The sequence below is a fragment of the Pseudopodoces humilis genome, chromosome 2, assembly GCF_049639895.1.
Source record: "Pseudopodoces humilis isolate 2021_Gansu_Grassland_sample_001 chromosome 2, ASM4963989v1, whole genome shotgun sequence".
NCBI lineage: Eukaryota > Metazoa > Chordata > Aves > Passeriformes > Paridae > Pseudopodoces > Pseudopodoces humilis.
This window is the reverse complement of record NC_142201.1, coordinates 24167162-24190937: the sequence shown is the minus strand read 5'-3', so window position 1 is coordinate 24190937 and position 23776 is coordinate 24167162. Positions and strand designations below refer to the sequence as shown.

Here is a 23776-nt window from a genome sequence, read left to right as displayed (position 1 = left end):
AGCTCAGTCAGACCCAATGTCATGCCGGATCTTAAGCCACAAAATTAACCTACAATTCTCAAGAGCTGGAAATTTAAATATAGGTACCTGTTTTTAAAAGTTTGGTATCACCCACCTTTCTTCTCCTTCCACCATTGGCAAGCTGTTTATAAAGTGAACCAAAAGAATAATTTAACCTGGGAATCTTGGCTGCAACTGGGGATGCCACCAGCCCCTCCCACAACTGTCCTGGCCACTAATGCAGCTTCTCTGCTGTGAGACAGGAGAGAGATTCCTTTGATTTTTTTAATTACTAACAAAAATAAATGCTTACTGGGAAAAGTAATCTTGGAAATGTAATCCTAAACTCAGGAGAAAACCTTAATACTGTTTACAGCACTTCCTATACATACTGCATTTGCTTTGCTGCCCTTCCTTACCATATCATTCCTCCTGCTTGTTAAATTTGGGACTTCAGTAACAGCTGGGAAGGTAGGAAACTGCATGGATCATTATTAACTTGATTTGTTTTTGACATTACAGTACTCACGTTACTCTTTTGATACTCAACACTACTTTCACACTCAGAAATTATTATCTCTTTTGAGCAATTCGTGCACAAGGGTGGGAGGGCTTTATGTGCATACACCAAATAGGCCATGAGAATGATGATAAATCTAACTAAAACAACAGAATTCACTACAAAGATATTGTTATGAAGCATTTTTCTTATAGATTTTCTTTATCATATTCTGCAAAACAGCTTACAGTATTTTTATCTCTTTCCTTGTTATTACAATTTAAAAGATTAACTAAAAATATCCTATAAAAAAATTAAAACAGTGGAGCAGTCCAATTAGATTGTATTTATTCTGCACGCTCCAAGAAATTAGAATACAGGTTATCAGCAACGGTGCTTAATTAGTAAGAAACCTATTTAAACCTAATGATACGCATGGCCAAGGTTGCTGCAGCTCAATGGAGACAGCAGTTCTGCTTAATTGGGATGCCTTCAGATGGTATAATTGTTGAAACTGATACTCTGCTCTGCTGATTAGGCTTGCAGTGGTTCTCTCACTCTCTCCCCAACTTGCTGGAAACATTTTGCAGTTGGAGCTGACTGGGGATGCCTTTACTTCCCAGCTAGTGCCTCCAGCACCAGTAATGCACTGCCATCTGCCCCACTGCACAGAATATCTGCTGCTGAGGACAGGGATGACTCAGGGGCAAGGCCTGCTGTCAGCTGCCTTGTCTTGAGTGTTGAACCAGTGCTTTTCCGTAGCTGGAAGGACTTTATCATCAGCTCAAGGGTTCAGCAACACAACACAGACATACCTGCTACCCCTACCACACAGAAGAGCAGCAATTACAGCTGCCTGAATGATTTCAATGAGAAGTTTAAGAAGTTTGTGACTCCTGCTGCTGGGACTTCCTCCTCAGCAAACTCTGGATGACTTTTATACTTTGCATTAATGCCACAACACCTGAGAGCTGTTTATTAACCCATGGAAAATGGAGATGAAACCTTAGCTCAGCTCCTAGAAGAGCCTCCCTCTCACTCAAACCTTTTGTTGGCAGCCCCAGTGGGAAAGAGTCACCAAGAGAGTCACGTGTTTTGTCAAGCCGGGCAGATCTCCCCAAATCACTCTGCTGGGCAAAATAAGGCAGCTTGCAAAGTAGCTGATCTGTCATGCAGAAATAAAAAAAACTTGGCTCAAAAGATGGAAGTTTCTTGTGGCCATTACATTCACTGCGAATAACTAAGACAGCATTTTAGACGAAGTACCGAAGCCAGGACAAAGTTTGCACAGTCTGCAGCACTTGGCAGTGTGTCAGTACAACACAAGATGGCTCCACTTCCATCAACAAAGAGCTTAGTGCCACTGCAGAGTCCCTTGCATCCAGCTAATCGTGCCCATCGACTGAAACCAGACCTGTCAGGCTGTCCTGGGCCAGTCCACTCAGCCCTCAGGGCCAAAAAGCAGAACAGTGCTGCCGCCTGCAACAGCTTGAGTTGGGAAGGTAACACAAGCCTGGGAAAAAAATGTGGAAAGGGACATAACTCCAAGCTTCTTTAGAAGATTCTTCTAAGATCAGCAGCTTTCTTCAGCAAAAGACTGAAAAATGGGAGACCATGGCCAGCCTTCAGTAGCTGGAATTATTTAAAGGCAGTATAAATATAGAGCTACTGATCCATCTATAGCTTAACATTCTTACTATCCTCTTTTGCATTTTTGTTGTTTCCTTCTGGCTTTTCACATCAAAAATATCCTGCAGAATCAATGCAGACATTTTGTGAAAAAGGCTTGGTTTGAAACCTTGTCTACACCAGCTCCTGTATAAAGTTTCACTGGGGTTTTGCTAGTACAGTCCTGCTGCTAAGTATTGATGTTCTCAGCATAGGCTGGTGGGAGAACGACGGAACAGCTGAGGCAGAAAAGACCAGAAACATCAGCATCAGCCTCTACAACAGCAGGTGGAGGGAGAGAGGAGTGGGAAAGACCAGTAAGCGTGTAGGGAGAATGGAAAACCAGAAGGCTTTAGAGAAAAGATGAAAGGAGAAGGAAGGGTAAAAAAGTAGAAAAATTACACACCAACCCTAAACCTCGGGAGCAGACACTGATTCGGAACAGGCACTTGCCCTGGGCACAGGTGGCTCAGCGTAACATAACAGTCTGTAGGGACTAGAAACAAGAATGCAGATGCACACACTTAGACCACCCATTTGGAAATAAAACAGGACTACCTGTCACTCTGAGCATGTCTGTCTGGCAGGGAATATCCATGCAAGGTTATGCAGTGCATTTTGGGGCCCGTCACTGCATCTTTAGAAAACACTGAACCCCTTCAGCTGTCTTGTGTTTGGCTAGATGCAAAACCTTACTTCCTACAGAAGGATCTTCTGGAATACATGGGGGGAAAAGCATCATTCCAGGTTCAGGAACCAAAATGCCACCATTATACATAGAGAAGTCTGTGTCCTATAAAAAAAACAGCCCCAGGCTCCCACCGTTTTTACGATGGATCTTTTGCCTGATCCACTGGATTTCACAACCTTCACTTCCATGCCCCCCTACTGTTAGTCCCCTTCCCTTCTCACCTGGATGAAGGCCCACAGGGTGACAGGGAGATGAAATCTGCTCAGCCAGAATGTCGGCCCCTCCAGCCATGCCGGTGAAGGAAACAGTCTGACCAAGCTTCACTATCCATCCAAGGGACAGAGCACTGGATACCTGGCAAAGCACCTGGGGCACAGCAAGTACATTTTTGTATGGGGTGACCATGAAGAGTAAAAAGGCCTGCCCTGGAACAGCTGCAGTAATACTTTGAAAATGCCAAAACACAAAAGATCCCAATAACAAACATGGAGTCATCTATATCCACAGTGAAAAAAGCATTAAAACAACTGAACAAGACCAGCTCTGTACTATTGATTTTCAGGTAACTGTCTGGGTCTGGGAGTGACTGCAAGCACAAAATGAGAAGATTTGGATGGAAAGTTAAATGCTATCTTGGCTCTCCTATGACCTAGCTGGCCATACGCTCTATCAAGATTCATTACCAGAACTGTAATTTGGTTACCACTACAACAGTTTCAGGCTTACCAGCAGAAGTTTGGAGCTGCTGAAGCTAAAGATGAACTTTTTGGTTTTTTGACCTGTATGAATGATCATTAAACAAGATTGTTAAAGAAGCAAACTGTCAAAGTCATTTCATTTATTTCTTAATATCACATCTGTACAATTTTCATACATACAGCAGGAAATGCACATTGGTTACACAATGGCATTTGGCTGCATTTCCAAGTATAATACAGTAAGTGCAACTCCACTTAAAATGTACATTTATACAACTTAAACAAATTAAGGATTGCTACACCACTATCTGTGACAGTATAAAGCTTCATTTATGTTATGTCTCATTACTAAACCACTTCCCGGTTAAATATAAAACATATTCAATCATTTTAAAATGGCCTTTGTGGTACCCGGCCAGCATATAAAATATTTGTTGTTTAAAATTTAACCATTAACTTTTTGTTTTAAAAAATAATCCTCTAAGCCTATTTAAACATTTGCTATTGAATTGTTATACTGACACTTTGTAGCAGGAACCAAATTTTACCCTCCTTTTGTTTGCTCTTGCTTATCACCAAAAGAAGTTACATTTGCAATGTATTGCAGCTTTATTCAGATACAGCCAGGTGGTTAAACTATTTAATAATTTTTCTCAAAAGGTAAATAACATTTTTCATTAAAGAAAACAAAGTTACATTTCAGAGATACTTGTCAAAATTTTAATGGGTAGAGTGCTACCAGCACTAAAAAAAAAAAGAAATTAAAAAAGAAGAAAAGAAATAAAGAAAATTATTAATTTATCTTTTAACAAACACCCGAATATTCTTATAATTTTACTTTTGGAATACGTTGGTCCACAGACCACATTCTTGTTACAGCTTACCAAATGAAAACCAAAATTTCTTATTGCCGTCCCTGTAACAGGAATGGTTCAGTTTTAAACCTCCTTTAAAAATATACATTTTACAATCCTTTCACCTCAACAAAGGTGACACTGACAATAAATACATTGGTTTGGTGGGTTTTTTCCTTCACTATGAAAAGTCTACAAACTACCTATTGTACGCCCTTTCTTTTTTAGATTTCTCCAATGCCTTGTCCATAGTTTTCTCATTTTCTCCTCTACATTTGGGGCAGTACCATTTGCCCTTTGGTTTATGGTTGAGTCCCACACAAGAGAAGTGAAACCATTCAATGGGGCACTCATCATTATCACATCCTATCATTTCTCCATAGGAGACTTGGTTGCACAAGCAGTATGTTGGCTCATTAGGGTCAATAGGAAGGTCAGGAGGAGAAGCTTCCCGCTCTGCTTTAGCCTTGGATCGTTTCTTCTTCTTGGATGTTTTTGCTTTCTTCTCCTTTGGTGTTCCTGAGGTGATGTCATCATGATCATGATTATTGGAGGCATTTTCTCGATTCTCATTATTCCTTTGCCTCCTTGATCTCTTGTTGTTGGGCTTTTCAGCCTGTGCGATTGTCTCATTCTTTGACTTATCCTGGCTGGCTTTCCCGCTGTTTCCAGTGGTGTCATTAGTCTCTTGACAAGTCTCAAACAGTTCCACGTGGCTGTCCACTTGCCTTGTTCTGTTCTCAACGAGCTCCACCATCTGACTGACGATTTGGATCTTCTCGTCCCCCAGTTCCTGACTTCGAATCAAGGCTCTCTGTATGCAGTGCAACATTCTTCTCTTCTGCACAGCATCTGTCTCCCGTTTAAATTTTTCATAGTAATCATCCAGGTCCTTCAGAATCTCTGCAAAGAAGAAATAAAAACTATAAATATTTTTGACAGAGAGAATGGTAAAACAAAACCTCCCATTTTTCCTTCCATACAGCAGTAACTTCTTGTAACATGCAATGCTGATCAAAGACAGATGCCCTGAAGCTCATATCTGACAAGCGGCTCATGGCTCCACTGGACAACTTTTGTTCTAGTTGGTCCCACAGGAATGAAATGCAAATCCTGATTTAGAAGAAAAAAGTGACTAAATGTATTTTTATGTATGTTGATAATACTTCCCTTTAAACTTTTCAGTAATTAAAAAGAACTAACTAAACCAATACACGTACCATCAAAAGTTCCAAGGTTAACTGCAAAATTAGAGGGGAAATTAATGGACATTTTCTGTATAATAACATTTTCAGTGACTGACAGAGTGGGAGAAAGAATGGGACAGAAAGAAAGAACAAACCAGTGTAGAAGTACACTGCTGGGTTATTTGACAGGAGAGGCAGAAGCACCAAATACATGGTCTGGACCCAAAGCTATTTCAGCCAATACTGTCAAGCTATTTCTGCTTAAAATATGAGGCCATGTAAATCCCTGGATTGCAAAATTAGGACTACAATATCCAGGATGTTTAGATTATTTCCTACCTATACTTTCTGTAAAATACATGTTGCTACTTTTAAAACACAGAAATATTATCTTCATTAAATATTTACTGCAAAGCAGGAGGTAAAGTTGAAAGATAACATTAAAGATGATAGGTAACAATGGGAAGAGCTAGAGCTTCTGCTTTAAAATATGTTACATCCTGAATTGCACCTCAAAGATTGTTCTAACAGTTCTAAAAAACAACAATGCACAAAATACCTAAAGCTTCAAGAATGGCTCTGGGAACTTATTTTTAAGAAGATGTTTTTGAGTTTCATTATGATACAAAAATCAACTACAGCATACAGGACACTCAGCACTCCATATTAAGCCCTCAAAAACACGCAAAATGTTTTTCTTGCATCTCCTTTCCTCTCTGAAATCTCCGTTTTTCACAGATTAGAACAATCTTGTCTTAGAGGAGCAAAATATACTGAGATATAAGATCTGACCTCAATTTATCTAACAGGAACCAGGATCTCTCATACATGCCAATGGTGTTACCAAAACTTTTTTAAACTTATATTTATTTATTTATTAATAGGAGAATATGACACATATGCAAACCAAGAGTTACCCTGTGGTTTAGGTTTTTGTCTTTCCTGGGCAGTTTTTAAACACATATGCTTTCCAGTGAAGGCATGGAAATATTATACAAGCTTTACTTTAGTTTTTAGACCAGCAGTTTGTGCTTCACACATTGGTTAAGCACGACCTGTCAGCTGGTTCTGTAATATAACCTATCTGACCAAATCAGTATTCCAATATGCTATTAACCATTTTAAGCAACTGGTGATTTATTTTTTTTTTTACCTAAAAAAAAAAATACCGAAACAAAACAACAATAAAAAGATACCAAAAAGAAATCCAAGATGCCACCAAAAGATCTTTCAAACATACAGCAGATTCCACATTCAGGAAGGCTGAGAAAGCAGAGTTAATAATTTTCAGTGCCTGAAATGCAGAAGTTTTATGCTTTAAGCTTTGGCACTTGACTGATGTCATCAATTTAACCCATCAGAATCTGGAGGGTGGGCATCTTCCAGGAAGAACAATCTGTCTCAACAGCATAAAACAATTGCCGACTGAAGTTCGGCGTTGAGAAAACTTCGGCTCTAGCACTGCACCCTGCCATTCCGGCCCGGCAGCAGCTCCGGGCCCGGCGCTGTTGTGCGGGAGGAGCCCTGGCTGCGGGCTGGGATCCCGCAGAGCGCCGCCGAGCGCGGCCCGGCACGGGCGTGTTTGGTATGTGAGACACGGAGCGGGAGCTGCCGCAAAGCCGGGGATGCTCAGCACCGGCATCGGGAGCGCGCTGTCCGCTCGGGGCTCAGAGGGCCATCGGGGCGGCCGTGCCGCGCTCGGGGCTGCCTGGAGCTGCCCGCCTCGGCAGCCTCAGTTCGCGGCAATCCCAGGAAACCGCGCTCCCGCCCCGTGCTGCAAACAGCGGGAGCAGAAAGCCGCGCACTGAGCCACGGGCGAACGCACTCTCCTGGCATCACGAACGCCACTCACTCGGGGAGAAACCATGCGGCCAGAGCATTACTCCCAGCGCAGCTCCGCAGCCTCACGGGGGCTCAGACACCTCGGAAAGAGGGCGAGCGGGACACGGGCGAGGGCCCGGCCCCCTCCCCGCCCCTCTGCGGCGCCCAGGGCCGCCCCGGAGGTGACGGAGCCGCCATTGGTCTCGGGCAGGAAACCGGGGCGTCCCCGCGGAGGTCCCGGGGGCGCGGGGGGGGGCGGGGCGGTCCCGCCTCCGCCGTCCCGAACAGGCCCTCCCAGGGTAATAAGCAATTGATTGACACGGAACAGCGACCAATCACGGCGGCCGGGAGCGCGCTCCCGCCCGCCCCCTCCGGCCATTCACGAGCGAAGTGCGGCTGGAGCAGCGGCGCGCCCCCCCACTTCCCCCCGAGACACGTCAGTCATTCTCCGGACGGCCAAGGTGGCTCCGCCCCCTGCTGCGGACCCGACCAATCAGAGCGCGCCGGCCGGGGCCGGCCGAGATATTCAAATCAACCCCACGGAAAAGTTGCTTCTCGAAACGTCACGAGGGGGCGGGGGCGCGAGACGGGTCGGCCCGGCCACGGAGCCAATCCGCGCGGGGAGGCGGGGCGCGGCCGGCCCGTGGGGACGCCCCCGCCCTATCAGCGCCCCCGACGGGCGTGGCGAACCGCGATATGCTAACGAGGGGTGTCTATAAAAAGACCACGGACGCCCCTCCCCAGCACAGCGCGGAGGTGCCCGCTGGACGTGGTTTAGTGGGGCGCGATGCCCGCCCTGTCCTTTTCTTCCCCTCCCACCCCCGACAGCCCCCGCGGGCTCCTGAGGAAGTTTCCCCCGGACCCTTCCCCCGGGAACTGACGAGCTCTCAGGGCGAGCTGCCCGAGGAGCGGCTGAGGCTACGGCAGGCAGGGCTCGCTGCCCACCGCCCCCTAAGGCCACATGCACAGGGGCGCGGGCAGGGAGAGGGGGTCCTCCTTTTCCGGCACCCCGGCTGTCACCGCTACCTGCGGCACAGAATAAAGAGGCCCCCCCCTCCCCCTCCCTTCCCGAGCGGACGCCAGCAACCAAGTGACAAAGCTGCCCCGAGTCCCGCAAACCGGCCTCCCCTTCCTTCCCTCCGCCCGTAGGGACGGGGACGGCGTGCCCCGAGCGCGGGGAGGGGAGGGGGCGCTTCAGCCCTGCCATAAACGCGACCGTGTGTGTCGTCCCCCCACACACACTCACACCGCACACGCCGGTCCTGCCCCCTCGGCCCCCCCGCCCCACGGAGCGGGGCTGTTTCACCGGGTGAAACGAAACCCACCGAGGAGGGAGCAAAGAAAGCACACCCTGCCCCCCACTCTCGCCTAACCCCCCTCTCCTCCCTCCCTCCTTCACTAGCTGCCTCTCTCCCCTACTACAGCCATAATGAATACTGTACATTCCTAAATGTTGTGCTGTAATCTCTCCCCCTCTATCCACCCAGCACTTTCTTCCGTACCCCCAAACCCTTCCACCTCAGCCCCACGGCCAGGGACGGCCCCCCTTTGTGCACCGCACACCCCACTTCCCTGCCCCCGCCTTCTTGGCCAGCAATTTACACAGAAAAGCAGAGTCCTTGCTTAATAAGAAAAGCCGGAGACCTTTTGTTCCGCCCCATGACAAGAGCTAACGCTGCAGATCAGTCCCTCTCTCTCCTCGGATCTTTCCTCCCGGCTTTCTTCCTCCTTTTACCTCCCAAAAATAAAACTACCATCCCTGTGGGGTGCAGAGGGGCAAACGGAGCCGAGTCTCAGCTCTAAAGAAAAGAAAGGGAAAGACACCCTTCCCCCCTGAGCCCCAAACCACACACACGGACACACACATATATAGAAAGCACTTACCTTGATATTTGGCGTCAATTTCCCTCATCAAGGAGACATTTCTCTGCAGATCGAAGGGCATAGACTCGATGGAGTCCAGATAATCCTCCACATAGTTCACTAGGTGAAGCTGGTCTCCGTTTGCAGGACTCAACATTTTCATCCGGCAAAGAAAAAAAATGCTTCCCCACACCTCTCTGTGTGAGAGCAAGTGCTGCTCCCTTCAAAGACGGTAACCCCGATGAAGGTCTCACTCCCTGCCCACCTCTCTCGGTAGCTCCCCCCCAAAAAACCGAGGGAAGCTACATCTGACTCCTCTTGTATGAAAAAGAGGGAGAGAGACACACACACACACCCTCCGCTAGTTCCCTACAGCCAGCAGCAGCTGATTGAATGGCTGTCGTTGTGGGTAATTCACGAAGGAGGTGGTAAGAACAATCAGAGGGATTTGTGTGTGTATGTGTGTGTGTGTGTGTGTGTGTGTGTGGGGAGGGGAGGGGGGGAGGAGGAGGAGGAGAAAGGAGGGGGGCTTAAACCAGCTCCTCCGAAACAATCTGGAAACAAAATGTGCTCTGCAAAGTGTCTGTCAGAGGCAGCGGCAGCCCCTCTGCCTGCGCCAGCGCCGCTCTGCTCCGCTTCTCCTCCGCTCCCCCCTTCCCCGCTCTCCTCCTCACCGCCGCCGCCGCCGCCGCTCCCCGGCGATATCAACGCAGCCTCCTCGCTCCCATACGCCGCGCTAGATCCAACGTGGAAAACCCAAATACCAGTTTCAAACACTTGGGAAACATTCGGCCCCGCCAGCCAGGGCGCATGCGCTCTCTCCCAGCGCTGTGTACACACACACACACACACACACACACACTCACACACTCACCGCACACACTCAATCCCTTCCCCCGCCCGGAACCTCCGCATATCCATCGTCCCGCCTCCCTTACTCACGTTTGGGGAGGGAGGGAAGGCGGCGGGGATGCGGGCCGAACCAGGGGGCGGGCGGCGCAGGGCCGGCGTGGGCGTGGGGTGAAGGAAGCCCCGGGGAAGGCGGAGGCTCCGGTGAAGTTGTGCGGAGGCTGCGAGGCGAGCGGCCCGCGGGGAAGCTGGAGGGATCGCGGGGGCAAGTGAATGCTTTTGCGATACGGTACCGGGACTTTGGAGAAGTCTCGCCTCCTGCAAGCTCGCTCGGGGATGGAGCGGCTCCGAGGCCTTTCCTAGGAGAGGGGAACACTGAGAACCGTGCGACGCCACCCCGCGCTGCGGGCTGGGCTGTGCCCGGCGCGGCGCCGGGCGCCGATGGGAAACGGGGAGCGTTCCGTCCCTCCCCCCTCAGCGGGCACCCGCATCCATCACCCCGCGGCGCCTGACAGCCGCCCCAGCCAATCACCGCGCCCCTCGCGTCCCGCCCCGCGGCTCTCTCGGCCAATCCCCGCTGTAACACCGCTGCCCGGGATACCGCGCGCCGCGGCAGAGGGGGCGGTAACGCCCGAGGGGAGGGGGCGGGCCCGCGCATGCGCGGTTCCTCTGGCGACGGGGAGAAAATGGAGGCGTTAGGGACGCAGCGCGCCTACATTTCCCAGCGGTCCCTCGGTGGTTGCGCACGCGAGAGGCCGGGCTGGCTGGAAGGTGGGAGGGGAGGAAAAGGGAAGGGGGGAGGGCGGCCGAGGGAGAGAACTTGCAGTGGTTCCCTTGTTCGTGGCAGTGGCGAGGGAAGGGTCACTGGGGGACGCCGCCGGGAGCTACGTTGTAGAGGAGGCTGGCGGCGGAACGCCCCCGTCCCGCATGGTTGCTGGCGAGGAGCAGAAGGGGCGTCCGGGTACAGCCCTGTGCCCCCCGCGTTCTCTCCGCCGGAGTGACCCGGGGGTCGTGCGGAGGAACACCGCTGCCGGTCAGCATTGCCTTTGTGTCCTGGAGTCATCATGTCCCGCAGCCTGCAGGCACCCGGCTCTGCCAGGATTGGGGCGCGAGGAGCGGGGAAGGCGGAGCTGGAAAGACCTACCCCAGCTCTGTTGAAGCAAAACAACGTGCGTTTTCTGCCTCTTGTTTTTTTTTTAGCAGACGTCACTGGCAATCCCCTAATTTAGGGGAGACTGAGTCATCACTTCTAAGCGCCCCGACTCGCTGGTGCAGTCGCTGCTGAGTGCGGAGGGAGCGGCGGCCTCGCTGGGCACCTCAGCGTCTCAGCCCCTGTTAAATGTTCTTGCTGCTGCCGTCAGCCAGCTTCGTGTGTGAACGTCCAGAGCTGGGGTTTTCAGGGAAGAACAGGCAGCTCTTCAGCAATACTACCAATATCCTCCCTGCCACCCTCCAGTGGGAGACATGCACCCAAGTACTTTCTAAGGAGTGGAGACGGAGAGTAGACCAAACTTTTTGAAGTGATACAGACCCGCTGTTTCGGGCAAATGTCAGAGGGCACTTCCTTGTTTTCTGAAGATACCTGTAAGTTCTCCCATTGTCTTCCTCTCGTTTTCTGTTTCCATGAGCTGCTGTAACAAAATGAGTTGCTGAAGTAAAGAGTAAACCTTCCATACACAAAAATCTTCCGGTTTTTTGTTTTTGTTTTTTTTTTTACTTAGAAGCACCCTGGCACCTAGGCAGTGCTCCAAGCCACTGTTTCTGGACCTGTGTGCTCTGGTTTACTGTGGCATAGAAAGTGGCTTGTCTAATGGCAGCACTAGCCTGGGAATACCTATTCTAGATTGTTGGCGCCAATTTGGTAGTTAGACCCTGTTTCACCCTTGCCCTCAAAAAGGTGAGCCACTGTCAGCAATTAAAGGTAGTTAACAGTCCCCTGGGTAGTGTGAGATTTCAAGCCAAATAATTATGATTCAGTAGAGATAAGACATCTGAAAAGAATACAGATGAGTCCTAAAAAGAGTAATTCTTGCAAAAAAGATAATTATCATTCTAGACACACACAAGTAATTACTCATATGAATAAGAAATTAGTTTGTAAAAGTACTTGCTAATTTATTAAACAGGAACTTTTGTCCCTCCTCCTAATAGGCAAAAAAAAAAAAAAATCAGGACGGGAAACGCTGAAGTGTAATGGTAGCCTGCTAAATTTCAGCAATCTGCTCAAAAATATTGATAGTTTGGATGTGCTGAGGTTAGAGAGCTTGGTATCATCTGGCTCTTAAAAGTGCTGTCTACTAGATTCTCCTCTGTTAGCTTCTCTTATGTTACTAGAAGAGTGACGGAGAGAAAACCATCATGGGACTTTGCACAAGTCCCTGGGACAGGAAGGGACTGAGCTCCCCTGACAATGCATTTGGTATCCACTTTGAAGGTCCTCTTTTACAGCTCTTAAAGGTGATGCTCAGTGCTTTGTATAATGCTGTAATATATACCTGTACCCAGAAATATCAATTCTCTGCACACCCCACTCTAGGCTCAGCAGCAGGTCAGCCATTGTTTAGGAAGCTGTGGGGGGAGGGAAGGATAAAATCAAGTCTGTGTGTACATCTCTAGAGTGGAAAGTTTTAGAAGGTATGGAGCTGATGCCCATTACCCATATCTGCTTTTCCTCCTCCTCTGCTTTCTTCTTATTTTGGCCTCTTGCCTCTGAACTACAATTGGTGAGAAATGGGAGATTTTGTATAGAGTTTTAGATGTTTTTTTTCATATTAGGGGCCCATTTTTAGCCTGGAGAAGAATTCACAAGTAGAAGTGAATGTCATATGCTGAAGAAGGAAGAAACTTCCAGGCTTCATATTATTCCTATTTCCTATATTTGACTAGAGGATAAAAGTATCTATCTCTCCTCCTTTAGCTCCCAAGCCTCTGTTTATAGGAAATCTTTCCTATTTAGAACCCCAGATATCTGAGGTTTTCAGAAGTTTCTTGAAGCTGTTGCCTTACTGCTGATCTAAACTCACAGCAATTGGAATCAAGGGAACTTATAACCAGATCAACACCTTGCACAACTACTGTGTCACACATGTACTATGTGTGTATATACAAAATATACTTCATATAATGTTTTAGTAATTGTAGATGTTCCAGTCATTATGGTTATTCCAGTTAATCAGCACAAAGTTCAGAATACTTGATATGAGGAACATAAAATCCCAACCTCCAAATGTTCCACAAATGCATGTACTGTGTAGCTGGTAAGGAATTCTGGCTCACTCCTTTCTTCTCCTCTGCCTTAGCTGAATATTGGTATATGAAATACTATGTTATCATTACAGCTGTGTCTCTGTTTATTAGAAAAGATGGTGTCTTCTGATCATTTGTCATTATACTTCATAGTACAGAGGAATCAGATGGGTTTATTCCTGCTAATGAATTGCTGTTTCTGCACCATTTAGTAGCTTAATCCCTCTTCTATAGTTACATATGCTTGGAAGGTTTTTTCTTTGCTTGTTTGTCTGTTTATGAGGTTAAAATCATGCTTATGTGGATGATGGTAATAGAATTTTACAAATCTGTTGGTTTTGCTTGGGGTCAAAAATTTTGAAACTAAAGTACAGTTAACATGCAAGATGAGCAGAGCTGTTTTGCAGATTTCAAAAGATTCAGCAAAGTCCTGGTTCAACCTTTCATGCAATATGCATTGGCTGTGCCCTGGATAGTATATACTGTTTACAGATTTTTAGGCCAGAAATACCTGTTCATGTCACAACATGATGTTGGATGAATAGATTTTAAAATCCGGAAAACAAATCTAGTTGAGTTTGTCCTTTTTCTGCTTCTCAGTAAAAGCTCAAGAACTTTGTGAACTTTCCAAATGCCTACCTAACACTGGCCTGCCATTCTAAACTTTTTTTTTTTAACAGTCAAGTAAGAAAACAGATATTTCACTGGATACACCTTATCTCCTTCTCTGTTTGCCCCAAGGCAGTTGCACTCGCTGCCTCATCTCTCACCTGTTTCCTGGCTACTGCCTTCTTTTTCTTGCACCTGCTGCACTGGTGCACTTCCAAAGCATAGTGAGCTTAAACAGCATTACACTGACATTAATGGTGAGCAAAAAATTCTGACTGGAACAAGTAAATGTGCATTGCAGTAGAAGGCCAAGGTAAAAGTACATCTGAGTTGTCCCAGAGTGTCAATGGAATGAACACAGATCAAGTGCCACATATTCCATGGGCTCCACATTTCTTTAGTGAGTTCAAGAGAGATACACCTCAGCAGTTTGAAACCACTGACAAAGACACCAGTCTGAATCCTGACTGAATTCATACCAAACCTCAGACTTGTTTCTGTCATCTGTGGTGCAGGACCCAAACACTTCTGATGGAAAACAGGCAGTGTATGTCAAGAGCAGTTGGTGGGTAGGTTTTCTGAACAGTAGTAGGTGGTGCTAAAAGGTAACAGACTTTTGGTGAAAGCAGTAAAGTTTAATTAGTCGTATATGTCCACCAATGAACTTTCTTTTGCAATGTTACTCCCTGTCCCCAGAATTACCCTTTTCAAATAGGTTTCTCAAGATGATTTCCCTTTTATAAAACATACTCTTTATCTTGTGAATATTTGGTGGAATGACCACTCAAAGTTTACAATATTTCTGAGCCAAGCATTTGTAATAAGATTGAGGCAATTTTTAGTCTCCTTTTAAAAATCAAACAAGATTCTGAAACAAACCAATAAGCACCTAGATTTTGTAAAAAAGACTATAAAAGTTAAGTCAAAATGTGTCTGTAATTACAGATTACTACAGAGCATCAATAGAAATTCAGACAACTGCAGTGGATTTAGCTCATCTTTGCTTCTGGTTTGTAATTTGTCTTTATAACCTTTACCCCTGTATTTTCTCAGGTTCAGCTTCCTTGCAAGGTTTCTGTACTAGAACTTGATGAGAAGGGCCACAGATACTGGAAACATACTCTTGTTAACACAGCAAACGCAACCTTTTTCTTCTGTCAGCAATTCTAAGATGGTGTGGTTGAATTTTTAGATGAAAAAATACAGCACCTTTAGCAACAGGGGGAAAACTAAAACATTACAAATCATGTGTCTCCTAATAATAAATGGAAATGGAAAATTGTTTTTAGCTTTATTCATGTATGATACAAAACATGCTCTGGGACCTTACCTCTGGGGGCAAATCTTACAGGTATTCCTGTGACTGGAAACTGGAAAATATAGAAGTCAGGTGAGCCAAAGTCCCCAAAGATCCTTCCGGCAAACCACAGAAATGTTGTCAGCACTGCTGGTGGGCAGCATACACAGCTGTACTTCTAACAGGCTTCCTTCTTGATCAAGGATGTAGGGGAAACATTGCCTTCTTACACACGTACATAAAGGGACAAAAAACATAGAGATCCCTTCTAAGGTGTTCAGGAGTCACCTCTTTACTTTAGATTTTCAGTTTTTAATTTAAAGGAAGTTTTAGCTTTAATGATTCCTAAGAAAAACATAAGAATATGACTTGACAATATTAAATACATATGTGTCCCCTTGAAACAACAGTTTACCTGAAGTTCAGACAGACATACTGCAGTGGGATTGTGACTAAGAGCTGTACTGCTCTGCAGATCACATTTCCTCCTGGCTATTCAGCAAGTACACAAGTAACAGTACAGCAGGCCCAGGCCTGGCACTGATCATATGTGCCTTGGCTCCAACTGCCTGCATACTTGAAAGGCATCTTCTACTCCAGGTGGAAGCAAAGGTCTCCTGATGGCAAAAACTCTTTTGCTGCTCTTCTGTCTTTTTGGTAGAGGACTGTTGTGTCCTTGCACATGTCCCAGAGCAGGAGTAAGGGTACAGGTATAGATGGCATAAAGTGGAGGTATGCTTACAGCCACAGACCAATTGATTCTGAGAATGATGTTATTTTTAACATGAATAATTTATGTTTTTTATCCACCAGGATTAGTTTTGCTTTTATTTAAAATTAGGTTCTTCTTGTACTTTGGTGCTTGAAGAACACTTTCCTCTGTTCCAGTGGATGTATTCTACTGCATTAAATCTCAAGCGTGAATGATGTTAGCTGTTTATTTCAGGTATTTAATAATTGTGGTTTTTCCCACCATCAGAAATAACATTTTACAGCAGGACGTAGAGGTTTCGGGACTAAACGCTAAAAGCCAGTCTAGCTAGCACAGACACTAAGCCTTCTGAAACCAATGGGGAAAAAAAAGCTCTTGCATTCTTCTGATCCATTGGCAGTTTCAGCCATGATAGCTAAACCTGGAATTAGGGCTAAAAAACACCCACTGTTACTTTGTATTGATTTGAACTCTGTCAAAGTGCTTGGAACCTTACAGAACAAAGAAGACAACAGAGTTAATGACAACTCTTAACTAGATATGTGTTGAACAGCAAGCCATCAAAACCAGCTCATTATGGAAGCTGAAATAATTGGCTTGTGAAGCTTCCTGAGAAACATACAAAGCAAACATTTACAAAGGTTATTGGATGGTATCTTGAGTTTCATCTTAGATAGTCTTGAATTAACAAACCCATAGAATAGATTTCTTATTTGATCAAGAAGTTACTATTGTTAAATGGCAAATTCTATGGAAAATACCTACTAAAAAAATCCACATTTGCCACTGTTAGGGTTTTATATCTGATATACTCTAAAATGAAGTAAGGTGTAGACACACATCAAGTATGTAAAAGCAATAATTTTAAATAATCTTGCGAGAAAAATCTATTAAAAGTCATCCCTAGCAGATAGAAGAGGAAACAATACAAATGCTTCTGTGAGGCAGCTCACCACAGGTAGATCTGCAGCATCCAGTCAAGAAAAGCCTTGAGTGTTCAGTATTCCCTTCCTCCCAAAGGCCAGCAAGTAACAGTGGTCTGAGAGACCTGAAAAGGCTCTGCCCTCAACAGCCTGTTCAGATGATTGTGTGGAAGACAGTCAGGAGCAGGACAGACAAGGTGCTGGCTGTTCACTCTCTCTTCTTGTACAAGAGCAAGGGTGGTCACAATTGGAGCTCACAGGCCTTGACTTCAATAGATGACAAGAGGGTGCTTCCTGAAGATGGCACTAGACCTGCAGTTCTCCTTGGCAAAGCCCGAGATTGATGTGGGTTCACAGAGAAAGGGGAAATTAATGGTACAGCAGTCTACCAAGGATGGGTACAAAAACTTGGGGGGGGGGGGGGGTGAGTCAAAAAAAACCCCAGGAATTCAGTTGAGAATGCCGTCTGGTTGGAAGCCAGAAAAATATCTGGAAAGATATTCACAGAATCATAGAAAGCCTTGGTTTGGAAAGGACCTTAAGGATGATACATTTTTCAACTCCTCTGTCATGAGCAGGGACACCTTTCACTTAGACCAGGTTGCTCAGAGCCCCATCCAACCTGGCCGTGAACACTTCCAAGGATTGGGTGGGCATCCACAGTTTCTCTGAGCAATCTGTTCCAAAACCTCCCTATCCTATGAGTAAATAATTTCTTCCTAACATGTATCTAAATCTCTAATTTCTTAGTTGAAAACTCTTCCCCCCTTGCACTATCACTATCTGTACACGTAAAAAGTCACTCTCCCCTTTTTAAAGTCCTCTTTAGGTACTGGAAGGTGTTGTAAGGTCTTTCTAGAGCCTTCTCCAGGTTGAACAACCCTAGCTCTCTCAGCCTGTCTTCATAGGATACCTGTTCCACCCCTCTGATCATCTTTGTGATTATAAACTTGTGGAATTCTCACTTGTTTCCTTGGTACCTGTTCATAGTCACTTTTGGAAACAAGGTACTAGCTCAAAAATACTTTTGGTACCCTTATGTCTGTTCCATTACAGTGTTATTCACTGTAGCTGAGTAGCTTATAGTTTCCCAAGTGGTTCAAGGTACTGCAGCCACTTAAGCTCCATTTCCAAGGAAAGGAAAGGAAAAAGGAAAGGAATCCCCAATGAGGAAGCAGACTTTTACAGTCAGCTAGGTTAAAGGCTGGGGTACCTCACCAAGTACTGTCATTTTTGAAAATGTCCAGGTCAGGTAACAGTTTATACAAGTATGTGGGAGTCGGAGGGGATGCCTAAGTGGTTTCTGAGACTCTGATTTATTAAATCCAGTTTGGGAATGTCACACCATGTTTTATTTTCAGGAGCTAACAGGCTGCCAGCCGTTCTCTGACCTGAAAGGCAATGCAAATATAGATTCACTCCCCCAAGTGACCGGATTGACTTGACACGGTGGAGCCCATTTCGCTAAATTACTCACACACTTCCTACAAACATCTCCCTTAAAAATCTCGCTAAGAAGAAGCCGCGCTGCGGTCATACCGAAGCAGAAGGGTAGGTAGGCGCTGTTTCGGGGGCCCGGCCGGCCCAAGCTCCGCGCCGCAGGCTCACCTCAGCACCCGGGCGGAGCGGCCGTGGCGCGGCCCGGCGGGAGGCGGTGGCGCCCGGCCCGGCCCCGCCGGCAGGCCCCGCCCCTTCCTGCGCCCCGGCCGCGGCCGCCCCGCTCTCCGGCGGCCCCGCACAGGCGGCGCGGCGGGTTGTGCCCGCTCCCCGCTCGGGCAAGGTGCGGGCCATGCTGCATGGTGCGGCGGCAGCGGCCCGGCGGTGCGGGCTCGGCCTCAGTGCCGCTGCCAGCCAGGGGCAGGCGGGGGCACGGCGCTGCTCGGGCTCGGCGAGGCGGCGGCAGTGGGCGCCTCCGGCAGGGTGCGACAGCGGGATCGTGGCTTACAACAGCCGGAGCCGGAGCAAGGAGCCGCTCGTGCTGGCCACAGAGGGAGTGGCGACCTGGTAGCGCCTCGTAGCGCGGCGGGCGGGCGTGGGGGTGGCGGGGAGACAGGAACTGTTTGCGTCCGGAAACGGCTCCTGTGACCAGTCCTGGGCTCCAGTACACGAAAGACATGGAGCTACTGGAAAAAGTCTAGCGAAAGGTCACAAAGGTGTGAGGAGAGGCTATAGGATCTGGGCCTGTTTAGTCTAGAAGAGAGAAGAGTGAGAGGAGGTCTCATCAACACACATAAATATCTCAAAGGTGGGTGCCAAGAGGATGGTGCCAGGCTCCTTCTGTCATTGCCCAGCGACAGGACAAAGAGTAGTGGCCATAAACTAAAGAAGTTTCACCTCAACGTGAAGAAGAGCTTTACATTGAGATTGGCAGAGCACTGAACAGGCTGCCCATGGGGCTTGTGGAGACACCCTCTCTGGAAATATTCAAAACCCACCTGGACACGTTCCTGTGTCACCTGCTGTAGGTGACCCTGCCATGACAGGGGTTTGGCCTGGGTGATTTTCCAGCCCTAACACTTCTGTGATTCTGTTTGCCTCCCCTCTCCGCAGGTACAGCTGTGGGCCGACGGTGTACGACCACGCACACCTCGGGCACGCCTGGTGAGTCGTGGATTGCAGCGTGGGGGCATCCAGGCAGATAAACAGTGCTGCACATCCCCATGCCAGTGGTGCTGGGGGATCCAGGCAGATATACGGTGCTAGTCATGCCCAGGCTGCAGCGTGTGTCTGGGTGACAGAGCTGTGACTGGTGACACGAGGCCCAGCTCTTTGCCTCCTGTGCTGTGCAAAGGGCAAAAGTCTGTTTGTTATGTATTTTTTCCTCTTGGGCTGGGATAGTCCGTAAAGGGGCTGTTGGTTCTGCTGTGTGCCTGAGGCAGAGACAGTGTCTTGGGAAGAAGCATTAGGAATGTGTGCAGTTTGTTTGGGTAGGGTGAGTTGTTTCAAATCAGCATTATGTGACCTCTCATGCGGAGGAGTTGTGATTCTGGAGCAGAGCCTCTCAGCTGTGTGAAAATATAGTTTCACCTCAGGTTTAGTTTGGACACTGTGTTGGCACCAAGGAAAAGCCATGCAGGGTTGCCTAATAGAAAGGTACTTTCAGTGTTTACAGATGAACACATCGGATCTTTAATCTCAGAAAGTCCAGGTTGCTTAAATTTTGCATAGTAGCACTGCAGTGGCTTATTATGTTTAATTGCATTTCTCAATCCAGAACAGCACAGATTTTTCTCTGTAGTTCGTTAGGTTTGTTTGAACAATAAGCTAACTTTGTTATAAGTAACTTTGAAAAAGTACTTTAAATACACCAGAGGAGGTTGCTGCCACTTTTTTCAAAGCAACACACCTGATGAGTAGACATGCAGCATGTCTGCTGTTCCTGTGAAACTGAGGGCAGTTGCAGCAGCTCAGGCTGCTCTTAAGGTGCTGTCTCTGCATTCTTAAAAAGCAAGTTGTGTTGGGCTCTTTGGAAGAGCAGGGGTTTATCAGATAATTGCCATCTGTATGAAGATCAGATATTGTGCATTTCAGTAACTGAATAATTCCCTTTCAATGTAAGGGATTTCACAGCTTCTTGTCCTGTCTCAGCTTCATTCAGAAACTTGTGTTGAATCTTGCTCACGTTGAGCTGAGCCATTGCGGTAACTGCACAACTGCTGCTTTGTTCTGTAAAAAGGAACACTTAAAATACCAGTTATGTAAAAGTACTGTTGTCAGTGCTGATGTTAATGCTATTGTACTGTTGTGTATGTGTGGTGGTGTCTTTTTCCTCCTTGCTTTTGTCAAGTTTCAGCAGAAAACTGACCTAGCTTTTTACTGGTGACCTAAAAATCAAGAAAATGATATCTTGGACTTTTTTCTTGTACTTAGTATCTTAAGGGGAACTTCTTTTACTTGAAAGTCATAGTAATTTGTGAATTTAAATCTACAGCTGTTGTGATACAAGCTCCATTACAGTTTACCTGGAAATAATTATGATTTAAAATCATCACTTGAAAGTAACTGTGTAAAAAACATGGTTATAAGTTTCTTACCTTTATCCCTCAGTTGAGGTCCTCTGGTGTGGTAGGGCCTGTCTTCCCTGACATGGTGTAAAAGAGAAGGGAATTACAGAGGTGCCTCTGTCCTAAGGGGTATAGTTGGTCTAGACCACAGTGTTTTATACAGGTGGAGAATTTCACCCTTTGGTCTTGCAGCTTTCTGTGGCTTTTAAATGTCTGTTTTTTTCAGTGATTCTCTTGCCCTCAGACTTTTTTTGATTAAAACAGGGAGCAGAAAGGCCTTGCTTACACTTTCCTGTTTTTTTACCCATCTTTTCTTACCCATGTCTAAACTAGCAATTTCAAGCTTTCCCATTGCGGAGGTTTGCCAGTGGTGTCACCCAGGTCGAACCTTTTCGCTTGCTGATTTAAGAAAGAATGGTTAGTGCTGAATATTGTCTTTGGTGTATCATGCAGATACACCAGGTATAACTGGCTCTTTTAGCACCTCTTTAAGCACCTTCATGTTGTTCCTGTTGAGTGACAAGGTGTCTGCACTGAAGACCTTTTGCTCTCTTTTCTCAACAGTTAAACCCTCTAGTGTGGGAGGAGTTGGCTGTTCCTTTCCAGTATCTCTGGTCTTACACATGTCACTGTTGACATCCTGTTGCTGAGCTGATTTGTTCAGGATGGTGGAGCCCTCCTGGTTCTATTTGTTTATTTATTTATTAAAATGGTATAATTTTTTTTCCCCAGTAGCTAGGTCTGACCATAAAATAGCTGAGATGCATGCTGCTGTTGGGGGCCAAAAGATGCACTGGGAAATAGTATAAAGTCAAATAGAATGGTGGCTGTTGCTACTCTGCTGCTCTTGTTAAATACCATCATTTTGTTGTGCTCCTGCCGCATGTTCTCACTAGATTTCCCTTTTCTCCCCTCTGTCTTACATTTGACTTGTGTCAAACACAAGTGCAGCAGGTAAGAAACCAGAAATGGATCATGGAAATGCTTTTGAGATCCTCTAGGATAATTTTGAAATAATGGCATTATTTTTCTCCTGTCCTCTTTCCGTTCCACAAGGAGTTCTTATTTCTCTAAATAATTGAACATTCTCTAGTATGTTGTGCTTCCAGTCTTACAAACAGATGCTCTGTCTGCCTTCACATGACGTCCAACACCCATTATATATAGGAAAAAAGCAAGACAGGCAAATAATACTATTTTTTCCCCCAGTTCTGGATCTGATCTTGATCATACTGGTTTGACCTGCAGCCTGGTTGGCATCCAGGTTCCTGGCTGAATGCTTTGAAGTAAGAGTAAAACCGAGTACGAGATTTCTCTTCTGCATGCTCTACCACCCCCTGATCTTTACTGTCTGTTTTGGATTTTTTTTATCAGTCTTGAAGTGGCAAAGACCCTGCTTTCTGAGGTATCAGTAAATCTGCTCTGGTTCTTGCAGAGTTTCTTCCATTAATTCAGTTGGAAGGTGAGAGGAGAGAGAACAGTGTGAAATTTGTGCCTGCTCTAGGAGCAGTGACTGCGAGGCTGTTAAATCTAATATCAAGCTTTTGATGCTGGTGTTGTTCCTCTGAACAGGATCCAAAGACCAATTTAATATTCTTACGGAATCGTGGCACTGCATTAGATGAACCTTACTCCCAATGAGCTGCTTTTCATTAAAAACTATCTCCCTGACAGCAAGGCTTTCAAAAAGTCTTTTTTAGACAGGCACGGTACAAACAACAACAAAAAGTATTTTTCTTCATCAAGGTATTATGCATCCATAAATCAGTACCTTACCTGGTACCTGCAGGGAAGGGTGCAAATGCACTTCTGGTAGTTGCTTAAACTTCTTTGTTCTGGTGGCCATGGGAGTTGCAGTTTGTGTGATGCTGGGGGTGAAATGAGAACCTGTAGGTCTGTGAACCTCCTTGCTGGCTTTGGAGAAAACAGAGCCCAGAAAGGCTGAGGATTCTCATCATCTTGCAGGGCAGACCCAGAGTTTTTAGCACCCCACCTAGTAATTTGGTTTAACTCAGTCAAAGTGTGTTCTAAGAATTATAAATAGAGTCTGTGAGCAGAAGGAGCTGCAACAGCCCTGTACAGCTTGTATATCCATCAATCTATCACCATTAAATACTCTGCTTTGTGACAAAAGCCCTGAATAATTTTTAGAATAAATTTTATCCTCAAGTGTAAATAAAACAAAATAACCATAGAGCATCTACTCTTTGCTAGCAGAAAAGATCTGTGGTGGTGTGTGAATGAAATACTTTTTTAGTGGCTGGTATCTGTTGTTACTCAACCCTAAGAAAAGTTCATTTGAGTCCTGCTTTATTTCTTCCTGTTCTTCTGCTGCATGTCTTTTGAAAACCTGTTAGGATATACTAAGCCCAAGGGATGTATTTCAAGAACATCTGAGCTCTGTGTCTTATTTTGTCCTGCTGGCTTTGAAACAGTATCCCAGCTCATGTAGCTTGTGATGCCCTTTGAATAAAGAGATGCAACAAAAGAAAACACGCAAAAAATTTGATGTAATGTGTCACTAATGCCAGAAGAGGGTAGGCCAGTTCAAGAGAAATTTGCTTGACTTTTGTGCAGGTAGCAACTGGTTTTGGAAAACACTGAAACACCTTATGCACTGAAGATCTTTTCATTGGAAGTGTTGGGGTAATTAGGTTGTTGGTTATTTTTGTTTAAGTTTATTACTACTGCATGTTCAAAAGCTCGTGTTTCTTTCTCTTCCAGCTCCTATGTTAGGTTTGATATAATTCGAAGGATAATGACAAGGTTTTTTGGAATTGAAGTTATCATGGTGATGGGGATCACAGACATAGATGACAAGATAATAAAAAGAGCCAATGAGGTAGGTGTTTACT

At 46.0% G+C, this 23776-nt stretch overlaps 2 protein-coding genes and 1 long non-coding RNA gene across 9 annotated transcripts in view; 2 read left to right on the top strand and 1 right to left on the bottom strand.

The window, feature by feature from the left end:
• Positions 1–3681: 3681 nt before the first annotated feature.
• Positions 3682–10333, bottom strand: ING1 (inhibitor of growth family member 1). 2 transcript variants are annotated; one of them, XM_005516602.3, is made up of 3 exons: positions 10224–10333; positions 9303–10017; positions 3682–5313 (listed from the first exon to the last, which is right to left on the bottom strand). In XM_005516602.3, the coding sequence occupies exons 2-3, from the start codon at positions 9442–9444 to the stop codon at positions 4610–4612; spliced, it is 846 nt and encodes a 281-aa protein (XP_005516659.1). In that variant the 5' UTR covers positions 9445–10017; positions 10224–10333; the 3' UTR covers positions 3682–4609. The 2 variants fall into 2 exon arrangements, with proteins under 2 accessions (XP_005516659.1, XP_087908146.1); XM_088052020.1 differs by lacking the exons at positions 9303–10017; positions 10224–10333 and adding an exon at positions 7450–7538.
• A 374-nt stretch (positions 10334–10707) lies between these two features.
• On the top strand, positions 10708–11813 carry LOC148184807 (uncharacterized). 2 transcript variants are annotated; one of them, XR_015771991.1, is made up of 2 exons: positions 10708–10901; positions 11331–11813. It is a non-coding gene; the product is annotated as an uncharacterized LOC148184807 (long non-coding RNA). The 2 variants fall into 2 exon arrangements; XR_015771992.1 differs by having other exon boundaries at positions 10784–10901; positions 11334–11813.
• Positions 11814–18703: 6890 nt separating this feature from the next.
• Positions 18704–23776, top strand: part of CARS2 (cysteinyl-tRNA synthetase 2, mitochondrial) — a 36968-nt gene continuing 31895 nt past the window's right edge. For 3 of the 5 annotated variants that reach the window (XM_088051602.1, XM_088051603.1, XM_014250850.2), the window contains exons 1-3: positions 18704–18921; positions 19468–19518; positions 23646–23763. In XM_088051602.1, coding sequence (XP_087907728.1) covers positions 18707–18921; positions 19468–19518; positions 23646–23763 — 384 coding nt within the window. In that variant the 5' untranslated portion in view covers positions 18704–18706. Of the gene's footprint in view, positions 18922–19071; positions 19163–19292; positions 19379–19467; positions 19519–23645; positions 23764–23776 lie in introns of those variants that run through there. The other 2 variants (XM_088051606.1, XM_088051605.1) reach the window with 2 other exon arrangements.

Coding starts and splice junctions, on each gene's coding strand:
- ING1 (XM_005516602.3), bottom strand. CDS start 9,444: ATGAAAATGTTGAGTCCTGCAAACGGAGACCAGCTTCACCTAGTGAAC. Junction 5,314..9,302: donor AATTGACGCCAAATATCAAG/GTAAGTGCTTTC, acceptor TCTTCTTTGCAG/AGATTCTGAAGGACCTGGAT.